General features: G+C 43.3%; 1 protein-coding gene across 2 annotated transcripts in view; it reads right to left on the bottom strand.

Annotated features, from left to right (window-relative positions):
- SASS6 (SAS-6 centriolar assembly protein) overlaps positions 1-24313 on the bottom strand; it is a 139557-nt gene that overhangs the window by 65046 nt on the left and 50198 nt on the right. For both annotated transcript variants that reach the window (XM_073593047.1, XM_073593049.1), the window contains 4 exons: positions 23485-23669; positions 17508-17679; positions 17348-17425; positions 15711-15830 (listed from right to left, as the gene is read on the bottom strand). In XM_073593047.1, coding sequence (XP_073449148.1) covers positions 15711-15830; positions 17348-17425; positions 17508-17679; positions 23485-23669 — 555 coding nt within the window. The remainder of the gene's footprint in view (positions 1-15710; positions 15831-17347; positions 17426-17507; positions 17680-23484; positions 23670-24313) is intronic.

Below are 24313 nucleotides of genomic sequence, written 5' to 3'. Positions count from 1 at the left end.
AGTTTTTTTTTAAAAGTAAAACTGCTCTTTTAATAAGTTTTTAATTAGTACCAGTCTCAGAAGATTATTGAAACATACCAATATGAAAGTTTACCCTTATGGAACATAATTCTATTTCCAGTAGCATGGCCTGGCTATGTGTTGTTGTATGCATCGGTCTTTGCCCAAGAGAGATTCTAACACTTCTAAATTCTATGGAAACAGAAGACTGTTATGCTCAGGTCATTGGTGACAATAGGGCTAGGGCTGCCCCTAGAGCAAACCCAAATAACCTAGTCCACTCCATGAGTTTTAAGTTTTTTTTAGCAAGCAACAAGTGATCAAGACAGAGGGGTGGGATTTCTGTCCTGTATCGTACTTCAAAATAGGATTTTTGACTTACCTGTGAATTCCTCATCTACATTATACAGTACAGGGCACAGAACGTGTTCTCATAGATTGTGAGACATACCCAGCATAGCAACATAGAACAGCAACAACTTAACCCTCATATATACCCAGTGAAGTGAACAGCCTCAGATGATACACATAGATGAAACAAATCTCCCTACATAAGTTTTACATGTATATCTGCTGTCTTCAGCTTTCTATGTTCTTTAGAAAGTGCATATCATGGTAGAGATTTTTCTTCCTGTTTCAGCAGTGGGAGGGCAGTCTGGGCATACACTGTGTGTGAGCTGTTTGGAAGAAAGGCACCCCCCCGCCCCACATACAGTGCCTTGAATAAGTATTCATACCCCTTGACATTTTTCACATTTTGTCACATTACAACCAAAAACGTAAATGTATTTTATGTGATGGACCAACACAAAGTGGCACATAATTGTGAAGTGGAAGGAAAATGATAAATGGTTTTCCAATTTTTTTTACAAATAAATGTGAAAAGTGTGGCGTGCAATTGTATAACCACCTTTTTCACTGCAATTACAGCTGCAAGTCTTTTTGGGGGTGTCTCTACCAGCTTTGCACATCTAGAGAGTGACATTTTTGTCCATTCTTTTTGCAAAATAGCTCAAGCTCTGTCAGAGCTTCTGAACAGCAATTTTCAGAATGCCACAGATTCTCAATTGGATTTAGGTCTAGACTTTGACTAGGCCATTCTAACACATGAATACGCTTTGATCTAAACCATGCCATTGTAGCTCTGGCTGTATGTTTAGGGTCATTGTCCTGCTAGAAGGTGAACCTCCGCTCCAGTCTCAAGTCTTTTGTAGACTCGAACAGGTTTTCTTCGAAGATTGCCCTGTATTTGACTCCATCCATCTTCCAAATCAACTCTGACCAGCTTCCCTGTCCCTGCTGAAGAAAAGGATCCCCACAACAGGATGCTGCCACCACCACGTTTCATGGTGGGAATGGTGTGTTCAGGGTAATGTACATTGTTAGTTTTGCTCCACACATAGCGTTTTGCTTTTAGACCAAAAAGTTACATTTTGGTCTTCTCTGACCAGAGCACCTTCTTCCACATGTTTGCTGTGTCCCCCACATGGCTTTTTGCAAACTGGACTTGTTATGGCTTTCTTTTAAGGAGGACTTTCTTCTTGACAGTCTTCCATAAAAGGTCAGATTTGTGGGGTGCATGACTAATAGTTGTCCTGGGGGCAGATTCTTCCACTCGATCTGTGGATCTCTGCAGCTCCTCCAGAATTACCATGGGCCTCTTGGCTGCTTCTCTAAATAATGCTCTCCTTGTCCGGCCTGTTAGTTTAGGTGGATGGCCATGTCTTGGTAGGTTTGCAGTTGTGCCATATTCTTTCCATTTTCAGATGATGGATTGTACAGTGCTCCGTGGGATGTCCAAAGCTTGGGATATTTTTTTTTTATTTTTTATAACCTAACCCTGCTTTAAAACTTCACAACTTTATCCCTGACCTGTCTGGTGTGTACAAATATACACGTGGCGCTGATACTGAAACAGATCCTATAGTACTGAAGTCCAAGTGGCCAGTGGGCTGCTATGCAGCCTAAAAATAGTCTATTGTTTCAGGGCCAGCCAAGATATGCAAGAAAAAACAAATGCAGGTGCCTCTGAGTTAGACTGTAACATGGTATGATGGTGGAGAGCTGGAGAAAGGCTTGGAACACTTCCTGGATCGCACAAAGGGGATGACCTCACAGGCTTGATCGCAACATTTTTCTGGGCTGGCGCACCCTGGTGGTGGGAGGAATGCGCGCTCCTTTTTCAAGCTAGTTCAGATGAGCTGGATGTACTATATATTTATTATGTACTATGTATTTTGTATATACCTAGTGCTGCCATCTAGTGGAAAGTTCGTATTGCTACAGGCAGCATTTTTAGTAAACATTAAATAATAAATGGATAGAGGCAAAATACATTCTTTGGTAGAAAAAAAATACACATGTATATTCCACATATTCCATATGTGCATTCAAAAAGGCAATGGCAATATGCATTTGTGATATGGAAATAAATATAATGTAATATAGATGGAAATTATATCGCACTAGCGATATGTAGTAAATATAAACTGTAGGTGAACAGGTAAAAACCGCCAAGACCCGTACTACCACCTCTGCGCTCTATATGATAAAAGACAAACCGATTGGAGCTGCCACTTTAAAATTATAACTATAAAAGCCGAATCCACCCCTCAATGGTAAAGATGAAATAGTGGCGCTGTCCCCACTGACTGTGGGAGTGAGACAGGCGCTACCGCACGCCCTGATGACGTGGAGTGAGCTGGAAGTGCACTGAATCACAAAGACTATATGTATGGGATGAGTTAGAATGACCAAACAAATATACACCCACTATTAGTGTAGCATGAAAAATATACACACATGGAAATATGTATAAAAAAACCTAATGTAGTGTGACACTGTAATACAAGTGAATAAATGAGCAAAAATGATCTAACAAACAATATGACTGAAATGCAAAATAAGTAAGCTATAAATGATGTTTACACCTCGTGACAGATGTGTGAGACTGGTATCGTAATACCGGCACTGAAAAAGCCTCCAAAAACTAGGCTCAAGGAACACACACTAGAAAAATTTTATATATATATATATATATATATATATATATATATATATATATATATATTGGAAAAAATATACATAAATCTATATATAAAAAGTGAAATACAGTCCACATAATATGTGAAAAAATGAGGAAAAAATTCCAAAAGTGGGGGTATCTCCAATCCGCAATGCTGTGATCCAAATATCCACCACACCTCAGTGACGTGATTCCACTCCCTTCTGAAATTCAAACTCACCAGCTAATAAGGCCTCCCACTCTCGTGTTTGGCCGACAAAAGCCTCAAGCCTGTTAGAGGAAGGAGTGACGGGTTACACGAGCGGGGGGTCAGTGGAGGAACATCTGCTGCGAACGGGTGAGACGATCGTCAGCATCCATACTCCCTGGGCCCGCCGTGGCCGTGTGTTACTGTATCAGTATTGCTGCATGTTTTGCTGTGATGTTTCCCGACTGCTGTGAAGTGATTTGCCCATTGATTTTATCTACAATGTGAGTGCATTAGTGTTGGTTCAGTTTTGAATAAACTTTTTAAACGTTATCACAGTATTGGAGCATTTCTTCTTATCTCATATGTGGAATCACTACCTCAAGGAGAGTGTTTGGTTTACACAGCAGTGGATATCAATGGTCGCTTGTTAACCCCCATGAGAGTGGGTTGAGGCTTTTGTCGGCCAAACACGAGAGTGGGAGGCCTTATTAGCTGGTGAGTTTGAATTTCAGAAGGGAGTGGAATCACGTCACTGAGGTGTGGTGGATATTTGGATCACAGCATTGTGGATTGGAGACACCCCCACTTTTTGAATTTTTTCCTTATTTTTTCACATATTATGTGGACTGTATTTCACTTTATATATATATATATATATATATATATATATATATATATATATATATATATATATATATATATATATATATATATATATATATATATAATTTTTTCTAGTGCGTGTTCCTTGAGCCTAGTTTTTGGAGGCTTTTTCAGTGCCGGTATTACGATACCAGTCTCACACATCTGTCACGAGGTGTAAACATCATTTATAGCTCACTTATTTTGCATTTCAGTCATATTGTTTGTTAGATCATTTTTGCTCATTTATTCACTTGTGTTACAGTGTCACACTACATTAGGTTTTTTATACATATTTCCATGTGTGTATATTTTTCATGCTACGCTAATAGTGCGTGTATATTTGTTTGGTCATTCTAACATCCCATACATATAGTCTTTGTGATTCAGTGCACTTCCAGCTCACTCCACGTCATCAGGGCGTGCGGTAGCGCCTGTCTCACTCCCACAGTCAGTGGGGACAGCGCCATTATTTCATCTTTACCATTGAGGGGTGGATTCAGCTTTGATATGTAGTAAATTTTAGATTGTAATTACTCTATTTATTAGCGTATAACACTCATTTTTTCACCATGAAAATTGGGTGCAAATAGCATGTGCGTGTTATACGCCAATACTTCAATTTTAGCTGCCTTTGAGGTGACAGGGAGGGGGGCGGGATGAGTGCCGTCAGATTACATACAGTGAGAATCTCCTGTTTACTTGGCGGTTTCTGTGATAGGAAGTTCCGTCTCCTAGGCTGCCATTGGACCACTGTTCTGTCAATCATAGGAGATTCTCACTGCATGTAATCTGTAGACGCTCGTCCTGCCCTCCTCCCTGTCCCCTCTAGGCTGCAGATGGGCATCGATCAGGCTCCACTGATGGCAATGGTGAGGCTGCTGCATTGATGGCAATGGTGAGGCTGCAAATGGGCAATGACCCTTATTGTGCTTCAAAGTTCCTTATTAAAAATTTAAGTTTTTTTCCCTAAACTTCCCCCTTAAAATGAATGTGCGTGTTATACGCCCATGCGTGTTATACGCCGATAAATACAGTAGGTATATCTGAAATACCATTATATACAGTATTAATATGACATCACTGGTTATGTTTACGTAACCTTTATTATGTAAATGTGCTATAAGCAGATATTGTCTGATAAAAAATTAGAAGATTTTATATAAAAATTAATTAAAATTGTGGATAGTATTCCAAAGGATAGAAGCAGGGGTCTCATTGATAGGAGTAAAATGGCAGAGTGTATGATATCAAAAAAGGGCAAAAAAACAATGATATATTAGATTATATAGGATGTGTATCTAGCAACTCATAGATGCAGAACATGGGATGGTGTTCCGCAGTGTAGAATTAGATTATATACGTATATATTATTGTGCATGATTAGATAGAGAAGATAGGTCTTAAAGTGGATGTAAACCCGAATTTTTTTTTTTTTTTGATGTCATAATGTAGAGTATAAGATTTCCTATCATTTGAGCTCTGAGCAATCCTCTTTTATTGTTCAGTGAGATAAAACTTGACAAACAGAAAAACTTTGTCAAATCCTCCCCCTTGCTGTGAGTGACAAGTGATTTACATATCTTGTGCACTTGCCTAAGACATGCATTATTTTTTAATTGCCACCCCCACTCCTTTCTTCAGCAGCTCTGCAAGGATTGGCTGTTCCACACTTCAGCATGATTTGGCATGCTGAAGTCATGTGGTTACTTTCCTGTCTTTTCACTGGATGTTAGAGCTCATAGCAGAAGTTCAGTGTAAGAAATACACAGGTGAAAATGCATATTGACAAGGGGAGTGTAGAGGTGGGCAGGGAGTCAACTGACATCACGACTCCACCCACCGAGCTCCCGACAACAGACCCACCCACAGAATCTGCAGTTTTTCAGGTCTAATAACAGACAGAGGGGAAACATTTGACAGGTAAAGATCAATGCAGGAGGCATGTATATCCTTATAGATAACCCCTATGGCAGTAGTTTAGAAAGGATGACATTGGGTTTTCAATCCACTTTAAAACAAGTGCATCATGGTACCTATGTTGGATACATTTACTTACTGATCTGGTAATCCCACCACCCCTGATATATGTCATGCTCATGGATCACATGACTGTCATGTGATCCATGAGCATGACATAAATCGGGGGTGGTGGGATTGTTTAATGTTTACTAAAAATGCTGCCTTTAGAAATACAAACTTTCCACTAGATGGCAGCACTAGGTATATATAAATACTAGTACATCCAGCTCATCTGAACTAGCTTGAAAAAAGGAGCACGCATTCCTCCCACTATCAGGGTGCACCAGCCCAGAAACATGTCACGATCAAGCCTGTGAGGTCATCCCCTTTAGCACTGCGATCCAGGAAGTGTTCCGAGCCTTTCTCCAGCTCTCTACCATCATACCATCTTCCTGCCGGCAGGGAGAGCCCACAGAGCGGCTGAGACAGCATACCTTCTACTGACCAGTGTGATGGATGCCCCACAGAGCGTTTACCCACAGATGTACCCTTCCTTGTTTACCTGGATGTAAGTTGCTATATGTGTTTTTATTAATACACACTTTACAGTCTAACTCAGAGGCGCCTGCATTTGTTTTTTCTTGCATGTCTGGTGTGTTCCTTGGCTTTCATTAAGTTGTTTGTTCACTAAGGTTCTCTAACAAACCTCTGAGGGCTTTACAGAACAGCTGTATTAATACTTAGACTAAATTACACACAGGTGGACTCTATTTACTAATTGGGCGACTTCTGAAGACAATTGGTTCCACTAGATTTTAGTTAGGGGTATCAATGTAAAAGGGGATTGAATACAAATGCACGCCACACTTTTCAAACATTTATTTGTAAAAAATTTGGAAAACCATTTATCATTTTCCTTTCACTTCACAATTATGTGCCACTTTGTGTTAGTCTATTACATTAAATCCCTATAATATACATTTACGTTTTTGGTTGCAACATGACTGTTGGAAGGCAACATGGTTTAATATCATATTTCTGGAGTTTCACTCCTGGTTGATGCAGACAGGTGGCCTTTGGAATGTAACAAGTTGCACATCAAAGCTTTGTAGCATATCAGATTATTCATCTGAAAGAAGCAAGGCTGAACAAAAGCTTGGCTCCTGTCCGTCTGGTGTAATAACATGGAAATCCCTGATTAGCCCTCTGTAAACAAGCTTGAAAAGGACCATAGCTGACAAGATGATTGCTGAATTTCCTGCTACAAAGATCAAAGGAGCAAAAGGCATTGAACATACATAGACATGATACATGGACAATGCTACCCCTAGAGGCCAATACAGCAGGACGGACAGAAATATAATATGTCTAGGACGACTGCCCCATAAATACTGTGATTCCTCAAAAGTCTAGATGGGATGCAATGGGGTTGGGTCTGGATGGCGTATGAAGTATAAAAGGGCTGAACGAGTCAGAGAGCTCCTTCTGTACCATTTTTTGAGCCTCATGTCTCTCTATCATCTTGAACCCAGCCGAGGAGACCGTGCGATAAGCATCTTTGATGCTCTTGTATTATATGTTCTGTTATATGCTTTGTAATATCTTTCTTTAGTATTTTCATATTAGCGTTTTCCTATTTTCTTGGGAAATAAAAAAGACGTTTTATTAAGCAGTGTGCTTGTTTTCATAGCTAATCTTATATTATTGTGATAAACAGTAACATGTGATCAGAGTTTTAATAGACTAGCTAATTATAGGAGTAGACAAATTAATACATTTATGGAATAGAGGGAATCCATGACCACCCTCGGATATTCATAATTTATTCCAATTTCAGGATTTATTTCAATGACAAAAATGTGGAAAATTTCAAGGGGTATGAATACTTTTTCAAGGCACTGTAGGCAGAGGAACGAAGAAACTTGCAGAGCTGTGCTGTGAATAGACAAACTCTTTGCTAATTTATAGCACCCTACCCAACACAAATTTTCAGCTGCTTTTATCTCCTGTGTTAGAGAACTTGTCAGAAGTTTTAATGCTGATAACAGAGGAAAGGAGCAGCAGAAAAACACAGGACTTAGGAGAGAAATAAGTAAAACACTACAGATATATGTGCCCAGGTCAGATTTCATGAATGGGGTTTACATCCACTTTAACATAGAACAGCCAACAGGCCCAAAAGAAACAATATTTTAAGGCACCAAAAAATACTCGGATAACAGCTTGAAGCCAAAGGGCATATCTGCTGAGGCCTGAAGATCCACCTGGTAGAACTTGTAAAACATATGAACGGTGGAGCAGGTGGCCGCCTCAGAAATCTGCGATACAGATGTTTGATGCTGAAAAGCACAAGGCACCAACAGTCCCTGGTTGAATGGGCTCAAACTGAAAATAAACCTTTTCTTTAAGGCGTAGGCCCTGGAAAGGATTTATGTGATATAAAGTGACAAGAAATGGCGCCAACCAGTGACTAAAAAATAGATGAGAGAAGCTGCCCCTTTAAAAAGTGAGTGAACCACTTTGGAATAATAAGAGTGTATGCATAAAAGGTGTGGCCCTACCTCATATATGGGTAATTTCGTGTGCACACCTACTATAATAAATGATACATTTGGATCTTAATGGTTCATATCTTTCAACCAATAATTCATAAAAAGGTTACAATTATAATCAATCTTACACAAACCAAGAAAAGTCCAATCACTGTGATAAAGAAAATGCTACCAATCTATTGAGATAGATAATGTTAGAAATAAAACAAATGATGATTCACCTCCAAACTGTGCATGGGAAGTTCAAACCCACCACTCATCGACTGGAACCCCCAAGTAGCAGTGGGGTGCCCTATAGCCAGCAATATAGGAGATGTTGATTTCTTATTCTCAGAAAACTTTTAGGCAATCATACTCAGGAAAACAAAAAAAAAAAAAAAAACATAAGAAGGATCATAGCGTAAACAAGCTTAATAGGGATATAAGCAGCTAGCTGTAACAATGCCGACTCACATTATAAAGTGCTAAATGCTAGCACCAACATAGACAGCCTAGGTACCGCTGCATGCCATCCTGACAGCCATGGCATGCGTTCCAAAGCCTGAGGATGTGGAAACCAATAGGACCGGAAATTACATCAGCAAGGGACGTAAAAGCAGCCTCTAAGCATTTTGTGTTGTACACGTCATCAGGAAGCTTATTTTTTTTTCCTGAGTATGATTGCCTAAGAGTTTTCTGAGAATTCTCCTATATTGCTGGCTATAGGGAACCCCACTGCTCCTTAGGGGTTCCAGTTAATGAGTTTAAACTTCTCACACACGGTTTGGAGGTGGATTCATTTCTGCTATTATCTCAATAGATTGGTAGCATTTTCTTTATCAGGGCGATTGGCCTTTTCTTGGTTTGTGTAATTTATTATCCCTGGAAAGGATTTGTCCGATTCACTTGGCAATGGAGGAGCAGGAAACAGGGTGTACTCTACAAGTCCTCCAGGTAGCACATAAAGGGAATAGCGAAAAATGTTGTCGCTGTCAAGCAGACTCAGAGTCCTAGACACATCTCAACAGTAGAAGGCAATTTCTTTGTCATGTTTTGCGGCAGAACAGTGTCCTCATTGAGGTGGAAAAACCAAGTTAGACTTACCGGTAACTTGTTTTCCAGAAGTCTTTCAGGACAGCACCTGAGAGATAGCGACTCCACCCACCGGATACAGGAAACACCTTCTTCCTCCAAACTTTAAAGGGAGGCGCCTCCCCACCATACCTCAGTTGTAGTAGAGAAGACCTCCGGCCCCAGCTGGAACACATAAACACATACGTTAGTCACAGCATAGTATATACAATACCAAAGGGCGGGATGTTGCTGTCCTGAAAGACTTCTGGAAAACAAGTTACCGGTAAGTCTAACTTGGTTTTTCCCAAGGCGTCTTTCAGGACAGCACCTGAGAGGATAACAGAGAGTTACCCCCTTAGGGCGGGACAACAGCTTGCAGGACCTTTCTGCCAAACGCCTGATCATTAGCAGATGCGAGGTCCAGCCTGTAATGTTTCACGAATGTGTGAAAACTCGACCATGTTGCCGCCTTGCAAATTTGTTCAGGGGTGGCACCAGCTCTCTCTGCCCAAGTGGCCGCTAACGCTCTTGTTGAGTGTGCAGAAATTCCTGCTGGTGGAGACACACCTGCATGCGAATAAGCCTCTGAAATGGCTAGTTTCAGCCACCTTGCTAAAGAAATTTTAGAAGCCTGGCAACCCTTCCTGTTGCCCGAAAATAGCACAAACAGAGAATCTGAACATCCAAAGAGTTTTGTCCTCTCCAAGTAACATAACAAAACTCTTCTAACATCCAACATGTGAAAACAAGTCTCCTTCTCCCCTACTGGGTTGGGGCAGAAGGTCGGAAGTACAATGTCCTGAACACGATTCTGTACTGAAGCTACCTTTGGCAAGAATTTCTGATCTGTTCTAAGTATAACCCTGTCTGGGAAGATAGAAAAATAGGGTTCCTTAACTGATAAAGCATTAAGCTCACTGATCCTGCGTGCAGAGACCATGGCAATCAGAAACACAGACTTAAAAGTGAGATATCTGAGTGGCGCTTCTTCCAAAGGTTCAAAGGGACTCCTTGTTAAAGACTGAAGGACTATCGACAAATCCCATTTGGGAAACAACTTAAGTGGTGCTGGTCTGGATCTCGTAAGGGATCTGAAAAATCTGGTTACCAACGGATCTGAGACCACAGATCTTTCTAGGAACACTGCTAGCGCAGCTACCTGCACCTTCAAGGTACTAACTGCTAGTCCCCTGTCAGCACCAACCTGTAAAAATTCCAGAATGGTAACAAGACTCCCTGGGTCCTGGGCAGATGAATTACACCATGTGTTATAAACCTTCCAGACCTTGGAATAGGTATTTCTAGTCACCCTTTTCCTACCTGATAATAGTGTTGAGATTAACCGATTGGAAAAACCTTTGCTCCTTAAGAGCTGCTCCTCAGATACCAGGCTGTGAGCGCCAAAGTGGCTACCTCTGGGTGATTTACTGGACCCTGAAAAAGTAAATCGTGCCTGAGGGGCAGATGCCAATAAGGCCTGACCGCCATTTTCAGAACGGTTGAAAACCAAGCCCTTCTTGGCCAAAAGGGTGTGATTAGGATAACCGGTACCGTTTCCCTTTGAATTTTCCTTAACACTAAGGGAATTAACTGGAATGGGGGGAAAGCGTAGCAGAGATGGAATCTCCATGGATACGCCAAGGCATCTGTTCCTAGTGACCCGTCGTGATTGCTTAGGGAGAAAAATTGCGGAACCAAGGCATTCTCCTTTGAGGCGAACAGGTCCACCTCTGGCAGCCCCCACTTCTCGACAATCATGGCGAAAACCTCTGGGTTCAGCGACCATTCCGCTTCCTGAATGGGGTTTCTGCTCAGGAAATCCACCACCCTGTTCAGGGATCCCTTTAGATGGACTGCTGATAAAGACAGCAAGTGTCCTTCTGCCCATCGGAGAATGCTCATGGCTAGTACTTGCAGCGATTCGCTCCTTGTACCTCCCTGCCTGTTTATATAAGCCATGGCCGTGGCATTGTCTGTTAGTATTTGAACATGCTGGGCCCGGAGCCCCTGAGCAAATGACTTCAGAGCCAAGTCGATCGCCTTGAGCTCCCTCCAGTTTTAGGATTTTGTCGCCTCTTTCCTGGACCAGTTTCCCTGCGTGAAACCCTTTCCTAGGTGGGCTCCCCAACCCCAGGAACTGGCATCGGTTGTCAGCCTTTTTCCGATTGGAAAGGCCCAGACTAACCCCTCCGATAGGATATCCTGTCTTTTCCACCACCATAGTGACCTCTTCACTTGGGTTGGAACTCTTACCTCTGAGTCTAGGGATTCCAAATTGTGATCCCAAGATCTCAGAAGAAAAGCCTGCAGATGTCTGAAGTGTAGTCTTGCCCACTGAACAGCTGGCATTGACGAAGTCAGAACACCCAGAGCGGACATGACCAATCTCACCGTCAGCTGCTGGTTGGTCTGCAAGAAAGACACTGTATCCTGAATCTTTCCTTTCCTCTCTGAAGGAAGAAAAATTCTTTGGCTTACCGAATTTATTATATACCCTAGAAACCGAATCTCCTGAGATGGTTCCAGGGAAGATTTTTGGAGATTTAGGATCCAACCTAGAGACTCCAGATGGCTGCATGCTCTGCTTAAACTGCTCCTCAATTCCTCTCTTGAGGGGGCGAAAAATAGCAGATCATCTAAGTAAGGAATTACTGCGATTCCCTGAAGACGCAGCGGAGCTAGGGCCTCTGCCATTACCTTGGTGAAAATTCGGGGTGCGGATGATAGCCCGAAGGGTAGGGCTCTGAATTGCAGATGCTGAATTCTGCCTTCCAAACTCACCGCCAACCTGAGAAACCTCTGGGACCGGGATGAGATTGGAATATGCAGGTATGCATCCTTTAGATCCACTGACGCCATGAAACAACCTGGAGTCAGAAGATTTCTAGCGGTGAAAATTGAGTCCATCCTGAACTTTCTGTATTTGATGGCTCTGTTTAGTGGCTTTAAATTGAGAATTAAACGAAATCTTCCTGTTGGTTTTTTTACCAGGAAGACATGTGAATAGAAGCCCTCGTACCATTCTTCTGGTGGCACTGGGATTACTACACCCTGTTGCATCAGTTCCTCCAGAGAGGATTTCATGGCCAGGGCCCTTATTGGATCTCGAGGAACATTTGTTACCAGAAACCTTCTTGGGGGGCTTCCGGAAAACTCGAGAGTATAACCCTGCGAGAGAGTGGTCAGAATAAACTGATTTGAAGTTATCCCTGACCACTGCGGAAGAAACTCTCGTAATCTTCCGCCGACCCGCAGAGAGGAGTCATTGTGAGTTTTCGGCCTGCGAAGGAGGACGGAAGAGAATTCCTCCTTTGCCCTTCGCTTTTTGCGCAGACCAATTTTTCCTCCTGCCCTGAAACTTATTTTCCTGCTGTTGCTGTTGAGTTTTTTGAGGTCGAAAAAGACGTTTTGGGGTCTGCTTTTTCTTTTTGACCGGGAAGGACCTCTTCTTATCGGCAGTTCTGTCCAGAATATTATCTAGATCAGGGCCAGAGAAGGTCTCCTGAAAAGGGAATACCACAAAGTTTACTCTTTGAAGCTGTATCACCTGGCCAGGTTTTTAGCCATAAAGCTCTTCTCGCAGCATTTGCTAAAGCTGCAGACCTAGCTGACATTTTGATAGCTTCAGCCGAAGCATCTGCCATATAAGCAACCTCAGAAATCAGGGTAGGAAAGGAATCCAAGATCTCCGGCTTGGGGGAATCTGCCACTATATGAGATCTAAGTTGGTTCACCCAGTATTCCAGATTCCTGGCTACACAAGTTGTGGCCATTGCTGGTTTTAAATTGCTCATGATTGATTGCCATGATCTCTTGAGCAAAAGATCCATGCGTTTGTCCATTGGATCCCTTAGAACCCCCATGTCTTCAAAAGACAGGTCTGTGGATCTTGAGACCTGCGAAAAAGCCGCATCCAACCTGGGCACCTTATTCCACACAGCAGAAGGGTCCTCCTCAAAAGGGAAGCGCCTTTTGTGGGCTCTGGAAAAAAAAGGGCTTTTTCTCTGGATCTTGCCATTCTTTAGTAATGGCGTCAGAAATGACCGAATGAACCGGAAATGTTCGCCCCTTAGGCTCATTTAACCCTGCATACATGCGGTCATGAAGAGATAACACCTTCCTTTCCTTACTTAAGCCAAGTGTAACATGGATAGCCTTAAGGAGACCGTCTACCTCCTCTAGGGAAAGCTTAAATTTGGAAGGAGCCACCTCCGCTTCCTCACCCTCCTCCTCCGAATCTTTAACGGAAGGAGCAGGGGACTGCTCTTCCCTCATAGAGGGGCCTTCAGGTAAAGCTTCTACCATGGGGATAGAAATAGAACCCTGGGAAGCCTCAGACGGCGATGGCTGACTAGCAGCTGGATTAACTAAAGAGTCACGAAAAGTCTGAATCATGGCGTATAGTTCCTTCTTTACAGAGGCAACCAGGTCATCACAAACTGAAGCTGATTCCTCCTTAACTAAAGAGGTGATGCATGTACTGCATAAGACTTTTTTCCAATTTTCTCCCATTTTGGCCCTGCAAGAAGGACATCTCTTTTTTGGGTCAGAGCTTTTAGCCTGTGAGAGAAAAACAAAAAAAGGGAAAAAAACCAGGGGACCTTTTAGTGAGACCCGGTCTCAGCTACATAAGAATCACCCACAGGTGCACTAAGAAGAAACCAGTCAGCCTCTAGTGCCCAGACAGGCCCCTTGCCACTAGGGGGTAGAGAAAAAAGAAAATAGACCAAACCCAGGAAAAGGAAGAAAGGCAGACTCAAACTGCTGCTCCTACCTGAGCTTTACTGGCGCCTGTGCCTGTCCCCACCGCTGCAGACGCTGAGTCCTCCATCTCTGGTGTGCAGCTCCTCACTTGTGGCTTTATATGCCGCTTCCGGACTCCCATAGTGCATCTGCACCGGACCGGAAGTAGGTGCCAGTTCCTGTCCTCCCTCCTCCCCCCTTGCATCCACACCGGAAATGACGCTTCTGCTGACCCAGTGACCTCACCATGTCACTTCCGCCAGCACCTGCCGGCCAAAAAACATGGCGGCGGCGCACCGCCGCCCTACGACCGCGCGGATCACCGGGTCTACGTCTCTCCCTGAGCACCAGGAGGGGAAGAGGAGCCCGTTTGCTACCGCTGCCGAGGCTTGGGTAGGCCGGGAGGACAGCGGGTCTCCTGAAGGAGGAAAAGAAGAAAGGAAGCCCCGTCTCCCAGGAGCACCTGAGAGAACCTGACTCCCCCTCAAAAAGATGTTCCCTCCAGGCCGGAGGAAACACAAAAACTGAGGTATGGTGGGGAGGCGCCTCCCTTTAAAGTTTGGAGGAAGAAGGTGTTTCCTGTATCCGGTGGGTGGAGTCGCTATCTCTCAGGTGCTGTCCTGAAAGACGCCTTGGGAAAGAAGGTTTTGGTCTTCTGAAACCCAGGCATCTGGTAACAGGTGAGGGATAGATTCCTGGAAGGGACCAAAGTCACTGTAGGCGGGCAGCAGTAACAGTTCGAAGATTAAAATTTCAAGAGGTGTATTGCAAGCAGGAGTAGCAGTGGAAAGATGTTTTTTTTCACACTGTATGGCGGTAAAGTGTGCTCACTCAACACTCCACTGGATGGATAACATTAGCAGCTAGTCCCCATTTCCCAGCAAAAAGTTGAGAATGGAGAATAAAAAGGAGCAATAGGCGGCAGAAGCACACAAAGTTTAAAGAATTAACAGATGTTGGACTTGGACTTGTGTCTTTTTTCAACCTCACCTACTGGAATACTGGTAATAATGTAATTCCCCTGCCCTTCAGTACACAAGAAAAAAAAAATGCTGTGGCGTTGAGAAATCCAAACTCAGAAAATGAGAGAAGGGGCTACTTCTGAGAGTGTGACAGGATTGGGCTTTAATGTAGTGACTTCCTAACAGGGGTGCAGAGAGGAGCATTGAAGGGATGGGATTTCCCATGCAGTGCTTGCAGCTCTGTAGGTCTGTGCTATTGAGTTATAGAAGTTAATTCTCAGGGCTTTAAGGACTAGCTTGTGCCTGGAGGCAATAAAGCTAGAATTACTTAAGGCACTCCTTCCCCACACAAAAGGCTTTAAGGCACGAAGGGCATAGGAATGGAAGGAGTTCTGGGTCCTGGTAGCTAGGAGAAATTGTAGGGAAAAAGCCAACAAGAATCTCAATGAGTGAAGAGGAAACATGAGAGGATCTGGCACATGTCAGGTGTATCCGGCTGAATCCCACACACACATCCAAACATATTATGATCCCCAGTAATACAAACAGAATCGGTCTTATGGGACTTGCTTTTGTTTTACCTGATGAGCTTTTTCTTTTTCACTTGTAATCTCTGTTGTATGCTGGCTGTGTAGTTCAGAAATCTTGAGAGAAGAGTCATTTTTTAATTTTTCCAGTTCACTGATTTTATCAGACAAAGCCTACATAAAATACAAAAAAGAAAAATTTAATGTGCTTAGAGTAAATACACAAGAATATATGTTTCAACAGAAAAACTGTTACACAGTAGACCAGCAGCTTTCCAAACCAACCGAGTTCTATGAGCTTCCAAAAACAATAAAAAGGATTGTGCATAGTCTACCAAAGGTGTAGAAATTGTAAAATACTGTGTTGGTGGCAATTTAGGTGTGCAGTCGGCCAATGTGTGTAGAGACTGTATGAGTGTTATGTCTAGTTGGTGGAAGAGCATGCCCATTCCCTTCCTAACTCTGCCCTGCACACAACAACCTGCCCAACACTGGGAAAGTCACATAACGCTGATAGGGCCAAGTCTGTTTTTCACATTACACACCCCGGCTGTCAAACAAGACTTTGTTATGCAAAAAGAGTCTGCCAGATCGGAGGTATTAGCTAGAGGAATCCTGGGAACTATTTTCCTATGGGAGAAGCAGAGGCTAGCACAGTAATAGGAAATCACGTGCGAGCTCTGCTATATTCCTCCAACCATCATTATCAGCATTCAGTGGCAGAGCCACTTATGTGTGAATAATTTAAAAAACTGCCTTCAGTTCTTTATAGCCCAACTTAAACTAAAATCTTTTGTAATGCCGCGTACACACGGTCGGACTTTTCGTCTACAAAAGTCCAACGGACGCCAACGGACTAAAGCTGGCTGGTAATCCGTTCGTGTGTGGGCTTCTCCGGACTTTCAGCAGACTTTTTCAGCCTCAAATCCGACGGACTTTAGATTTGAAACATGCTTCAAATCTTTACGTCGTAACTACGACGGACCCGAAATCCGCTCGTCTGTGTGCTAGTCCGACGGACAAAAACCCATGCTAGGGCAGCTATTGGCTACTGGCTATGAACTTCCTTATTTTAGTCCGGTGTACGTCATCACGTACGAATCCGTCGGACTTTTGTGTGGTTGTGTGTAGGCAAGTCCGTTCGTTAGAAAGTCTGCTGCAAGTCCGCCGAAAGTCCGCCGGAAGTCTGTCGGACAGGCTGTCGGACTTTTGTAGACGAAAAGTCCGACCGTGTGTACGCGGCATAAGGGTTCAATTTTCTTCCCTTACTGTGTAGTCACTGAGAAAGGAAAATAAAGTAAAAAAATAGAAGCTCTGAACCTTCCCCATTCTACTCCAAACTAAAATACATGTTGACTGACAATTCACTTATAATAACTACATATTTACAGTGGAACCTAAATTTGAAAAAATTGCTAGCAGGAAGACTAAACTAAATCATTAAGGTATTAATAATACATATTCAACCAGAATGCTGCTGCCATTTTCCTTATACACATTAGGAAGTTACAGATCAGCTATAACAGTAAGAAGCCCACTGATTACTTGACTGTTTTGTTTTAGCAGTATTGCATGAGCATCCTTCCAGGGTTCTGCAACATTCACACACACTCATCCCAAATATTCATTTTTACTGTCTGTTTTATTTATTTATTTTTTTAATACATAATCCCTTTCAGTAAAATAACCACCTGCTGAGCACAGACTAGCTGTCGGTTCAAATCTTCCTCTGTTTTCTTCAATGCTTGCTGTAATACACATTTTTCTTCCTGCACAAAAAGAAAATTTTAGGAGAAAATACAAAGAATAGAATTTCAATGTCTCGCTATTATGAGGAGTTTAGAGAACTACCTTAATACATCTTAAGCATGTTGCTAGGTATGTCTTTACTTCTACATCATTTGCTGGCTGGAAGCGTAGTGAAAGGTGTGTCAGGTGCTTAAATGAATTTGTCTCAACCACGTCCAGCTGTGCAGGTGAACTTCCCAAAACCGGGCCTGTATAAGATAACTGTAGAAGGAATCTGCAAATATATATCATACATCACTTTTTAGATTTTACAAGTATCACCAAGTCATGTAACAGAATTAGGTCTCTTAAGAGATCAGACAGCACAAGTACATGAAACATTCAGGTCTCATTGACAGACTGCTCGCTGGATGAGCACTTTCTATTTAAAGAGGAAATAAACTCTCCCACTCTGATGCTTCTTTTCATTTAGTCCATTATAATAAGTAATCATCAAACTATAACCACTGTAATCCAGCCCAAATCGCAAATTAAGTACTGTTTAAAGAAACTTTAAAAAAACTTGTTTCCAGGGGTAAGGCAGCGCCATCTTAAGTATTGTTTTCTGAGTCCACAGTAGAGTATTTCCGCCCTTACATTGAGCACTTCCTGTACTGTTAACCAAGCCTCCTTCTCAATCCAACGTTTCTATGGCAACCCTGCTTCCCTGCTCATAGCTGACTTGTTTTATTTCATAGTATTTACTTGTGCCGATTATCTAGTGTTTGCCTATGTCAGTCTTAGCAGCTTCAGCTGCTAAGACTGCAGTGATGCTGTCCCATGCCCAGCACATGGTCACATGGGGTGTAGTAGGAAGCTCGGAGTGATTATGCAGTGTTGTGCTGTAGGAAGTCCTGATAACAGACAGACAAGCACACAGACTGTGCCGTAAATCAGGGGAGATATGGGCATGCTCAGTGATGTCATTCTAAAGAACAAAAAGGATTACAACAATACTAAGCAAGTAAGGAGATATCTACAAGCAGTGTTCATTAGGGTTTTTTTATGCCGATTTACATGGGACAAAGTTGTGGGGGAGAGTTTACAACCACTTTAAGTGTATATTAGATGTATAAATCAGAAGAAAAATCTGACTTCCACAAACTTATGCTCATTAAACATTTATTTTTTTTTAAAGATATGTTTATTAATTTTAAAGACAAACATGCATACAAAAAGAAAAAAAAAAAAAAACATATTGCCCAACGTAGTGCACAGAAAAGTGCTATGCACTCAACAAGCTCATTAAACATCTTTAAGAATAATATCTAATATTACTTAGGGATCCATTGCCTCTAACCATTTCCAAAGTATAAATGATGTGTGTAATACAACTGGCTTTCCCACTTCATTCAGCAGGGAAGTATATGACTAACAGCAATGGATGCAGCCGCTCCTGGAACCGAATAAGATGAATATTAAGCCATCACGCCATTTTAGCTGCAATTAGAAAACAGCCCCCAGAAAGCCCACTGTGACCCCTGGAACAGAGATATCTGCGCTTCATTCGCTTAAATGAAAGGCTGGTGAGACATCAGAAGTCTACAAGACCCATAATGTCTCATTAAAAAAGAACCACATATTACATCACATAAGGGACTTTTGTCCCTACGCGATATAACGTTTTGAAAAAAGTTACACCCAAGCCGTAAGAATACCTCCCCCAAATAAATGTTGCACCTGCCCTACGTACGCACAGACATGAATGTTAGCACACTCACGTAAGAAAAAGTTGCTTGCACTACACTTTACATATCGCCCCGCACGGAGTGAGAGGAAGAATTCTAGGGCTATTCACGGATAACTCTAGTGATGACCTATAGGGGGCTTTAAAGTGGTTCTAAAGGCTGAAGGTTTTTTACATTCACACATTCTATGCATGAAGGTAAAAAACCTTCAGAATGTTCCCCCTAGCTCCCCCAATACTTATCTACACCTGATCTCGATCCAGAGATGTGCACAAGAGCAGAGGCTCTCACACAGCAGAAGAAGCCAGGAGCGGGGGACCCAAGAAGAGGAGGCTCGGGGGTGGCTCTGTGCAAAACCACTGCACAGAGCAGGTAAGTATAACATGTTTATTATTTTAATTAAAAAAAAATGTTGGTAGTAAAAAGGTTTAAGCGGGAAAATCTAAATGCACCAAAAAAAATCTGGGAGGTACAAACGTTGTTTACACTTCCCAGGTGGCTTCTCCTGCATTTAGAAAAGCCGAACCCAGGAGTGACAGTATGAATGAGGCCCAACCCTTTCTCTTTGTCCCAGTGACCACTGTCATTATGATTAAAAAAAAAAAAAAAGGAGGAAGATCCACATTTTTAAGTTGTCACTTACCTACTTATTCCTTAACTCTCTGTGTCCTTGCTAGGAGAGGACTGTGTACACTGCTGCTTATATATATATATATATTTTTTTTTTTTTTTTGAAAAGCCAGTGGCATGCAAAACACACCCAAAACTTCCACCCGGTGCCAAAAAAAAGTGCACACGCAAAGAGTGAAACACAAAAACGTGCAACGGGTGTTTACACTGTCCATCTAGCCGAAACCAGACGGACCCCCGTTCTCTGGAAGGTCTGCCGAAACAGACCCACCCAAGTACTAGGTGGGACTCCCCCGAAGGGAGACCCCATGAGAGAGGGTGAACCAAGTCAAAAGGCCTATTATCCACCCCCTCCCAAGACTTTCAGAGTAGGCCCGAGGACCCACACCCTACTCATCACACAGTGACAAACGTGTATACACCTCAAACAAAAAAATACAAAAAAGTGACAAACACAGGGAATAAATAAAAAGAAAGCCGGGAGAAGGAAGGTGGGAGAGTGAAAAGTGACCATTGTGTAATACAACGGTCGGCCCTCCGGCCAGCAATAAAAATTTCCCCTGGTCCTAGCCAAAAGGCTCGGCCCTAGAGGCTGGTGTGAAAAAAGTGTGTATGGTGAAGTGACCTTTGTGCCAATACTCAAAGTGCCCCCTTAACACTTGTGAGATTATGGCACCCCTGAACTTCAGGGGCACATTCACCACGGGTTTTCTCTCAACCCTGACCAACAGCCCAGACCGATGCAGCCCCGCCCCAGCCAGGAAGGTATCAGAACATCATGAGAGCCACATAGGGAGACCAAACTGGCAAAATCTCCCCATGGGTCCCAGTGCTCCCACCTAATCATATTCGGCGGTACCAGCCAATTCCCCTCAATAACACCGAAAAGGGGCAGGCTTTCCCAACCAAAAATCTGAAAGGGGCAGAAACCACACAAATCTAGGCCAGAAGGCCAGGAACCCGACCCTTCAGCCGGACCTAGTGGTTCTCCGTCCCCATCAGAAGGCTTCCCTTTCGGCTATGAACCGCTCCAGGTCACCTTTACTCCAGCAGGTTTTGCATAGCAACCGCCATCCCATCTCCACTTCGCCGTAGATCAGGGACAGAAGCAAGCGCCACCTCCTGGAAACTGATAAGAACAGATACTACACTTGATCTTAACCATATATGTAAGCAGTCATTTTGGCTAACTCTATGGTTAACACTAATGCCCCGTACACACGGTCGGATTTTCTGATGGAAAATGTGTGATAGGACCTTGTTGTCGGAAATTTCGACCGTGTGTAGGCTCCATCACACATTTTCCATCGGATTTTCCGACACACAAAGTTTGAGAGCAGGCTATAAAATTTTCCGACAACAAAATCCGTTGTCGGAATTTCCGATCGTGTGTACACAAATCCGACGCACAAAGTGCCACGCATGCTCAGAATAAATAAAGAGATGAAAGCTATTGGCTACTGCCCCGTTTATAGTCGCGACGTACGTGTTTTACGTCACAGCGTTCAGAATGATCGGATTTTCCGACAACTTTGTGTGACCGTGTGTATGCAAGACAAGTTTGAGCCAACATCCTTCGGAAAAAATCCTAGGATTTTGTTGTCGGAATGTCCGATCAATGTCCGACCGTGTGTACGGGGCATAAAATTTGCCTCCGTAACATCTCTAAAATTCGCCCCTTTTTAACAAATGAAACCACCAAGCTCCTCATTCACTCACTTGTTATCTCTCGCCTTGACTATTGCAACACCCTTCTCATTGGCCTGCCTCTCCATAGGCTATCCCCTCTTCAGTTTATCATGAATGCTGCTGCCAGACTTATCCACCTTACCAACCGCTCAGTGTCTGCCAACCCTCTACTCCAAACCCAATAGTGGCTCCCAATCACCCAGCGAATTAAATTCAAAATATTAACCACAACATACAAAGCCATTCACAACTCTGCTCGAGCTACATCACCAATCTTGTCTCCAAATATCACCCAAATCGTCCTCTCCGCTTCTCAAAACCTCCTACTCTCAAGCTCTCTCATCTTCTCCTCTCATGCTCCTCTCCATGATTTCTCCAGAGCCTCCCCCATCCTCTGGAACTCGCTACCTCCACCTGTCTGGCTATCCCCTACGCTTTCTACCTTCAGGCGATCCCTGAAAACTCATCTCTTCAGGAAAGCCTATAACGTCTTTAACTAATCTTTTACCACTTCCATCAGCTCATTCCCCACAGTTACAACCTTTTGTACCACCTGCTCCACCCTATTAGATTGTAAGCTCTTCAGAGCAGGGCCTTCTTAATACTCCTGTATCTTATTGTATAACAACTGTATTGTCTCCCTTTCATATTGTAAAGCGCTGCGTAAACTGTTGGCGCTATATAATAATAATAACTCTTTACAGCTCAATATTTGCAGGCTGGTGCTTCTGGAATCAATGGCATTTAACACCTGGTGTCTGCTTGCGAAGACCCCTTTCACACTGGAGGCATTTTTCAGGCGCTTTTGGGTTAAAAATAGCGCCTGAAAAACGCCTTCCCTGCAGTCCCAGCGTGAGAGTCTGAGTGCTTCAACACTGGGGCGGTGCGCTTACAGGACGTTAGAAAAAAAGTCCTGCAAGCAGCATCTTTGGGGCAGTTTGGGAGCGGTATAAACACCTCTCCCTCCACCGCCCCTGCCCATTGAAATGAATGGGCACCGCTGCCGAAGCACCTGCAAAGCGCTTCAACAGCGGCGCTTTTCGGGTGCATATAACCCTTCCTTCGGCCACTAGTGGGGGTTAAAAGTGCCCTGCTATCGGCCCAAAGGCGCCGCTAAAACTAGCGTCACTTTACCGCTAACATAGCCTGCTGGCAGTGTGAAACCTTTCACAGCTACCTGTATGGCTAATGCTGCCTTCTGACATATGAAGGCTGGATTTTATTACCCATCCTGCTGACTACATTTAGCCCAGGTTCACACTGATGCGGGTTAGAAATCGCGCAAGCTCAGCTGAATGCAGTCCGACTTTGGGGGCGATGCGACAGACATCTGTGCAGGAACAAAGAATATATGAATCGCACCACAAAGTCGCCAAATGTAGTGCAGGAACTACTTTTGTGAAATCGGTGCGGCGGCAAAAGTCGGTGCCATTCAAAGCAATAGCCGCCGATTTGACATGTCAAATCACATTCCTAATCGGCCGATGTGAACAGGTGCTTAAAGAGGAACTGCAGTCTGCTCACATAATTTGGTATGATTAGAATGCAATTGGAGACCACTGATGGGGGCCTGCTTTGATGAGTACTGATGGGGGGCCTGCTTTGATGGGCACTGACGAGGTTGCACTTGGTACCCACTTTTAATGTACAGAGAGGAAGAGGAGGGGCTCCAAGAGGAAAAAGGAGAGCCTAAAGAGGAAGGGCTGTAGTTTACACATTACAGGGCGGGTCTTAAACAGGAAGGGGCGTGAAATTAACATATAGGGGTGGATCATATTTAAATTAGGGGGTGCACAAGTTTAGTCAGGCCTAGGGCAGCACAAAACCTAAATACAACACTGGCTATATTACCCTGTTTGGTACAAAAACCTGTGGAATTTTATAGCTCTGTATAATCGTCACAGCACCTCCACAATGTTTTCATTTTTTTTTTTTTTTTGGAAAAAACAATCAAAATTAATTGGTTTAAAGTACTAAGAGACTTCAGCAATACCTCATGCAACTTGCAATAAACATGTGACCTAGTTCCTTACCTAGGTGCATCCTTGTTCTCCTCATTAACACACTGATGCAGTAAATCGATAAACTTTTGAGGAAATGCTGTGTAGTCTACCAGCAGACTCTGCTGTAACTTCAGGCTTTGGAAATCATCTTCAGAAATGACAAGATTATACAAAAAGAAAAGATCTGTATCATCTGTCATCCTAACAACAAGATCCTGCAGGAAAGGAAACAATGCATTAGTTAGAGAAGGACTAAAACGGGAGGCAAAACTTAAATCTTAGTAGGTAGTGAAACACAAGTGTCTTGGCAGGAAAAAAAGAAAAGAAAAAGAAAGCTTAAAGAGATTGTAAAGTCGCGTTTAAAAAAATAAAATAAAAAATGTATAAGAAACATGCAGCCTGGATCCTCCTAGTCTCTGGTCCCTCTTCGCTGCTCCGGGCCCCTCCCTCCTGTTGAGTGCCCCCACAGCAAGCAGCTTGCTATGAGGGCACCCGAGCCGAGTCACAGCTCCCTGTGTCAATTCAGACATGGAGCCCCGACCCAGCCCTGCCCCTCTCTCACCTGATTCGCTAACTGACTGACTGCACAGGGAGCCAATGGTGCTGCTGCGTCGTCTCAGCCAATCAGAAGGAGAGACCCGAAAGGCTAAGACACTCGTGGACACTGCTGGAGAGATGGGGCTCAGGTAATTAGGGGGTGCTGGGGAGGCTGCTACACACAGAAGATTAGTTTATCTTACTGCATTAAGGTAAAAAAACCTTCTGCCTTTACACCTCCTTTAGCTCTAGGCACCAGGAAAAAAATACCCCCACAGTGGGGCCTCTCCACTCTGCAAGAAAAATGCTCATTAAGGCATGG

Source organism: Aquarana catesbeiana, linkage group LG07 (assembly GCF_042186555.1).
Source record: "Aquarana catesbeiana isolate 2022-GZ linkage group LG07, ASM4218655v1, whole genome shotgun sequence".
Classification (NCBI taxonomy): Eukaryota; Metazoa; Chordata; class Amphibia; order Anura; family Ranidae; genus Aquarana; species Aquarana catesbeiana.
The sequence above is the reverse complement of the archived record's forward strand: the minus strand, read 5'-3'. Positions and strand labels throughout refer to the sequence as shown.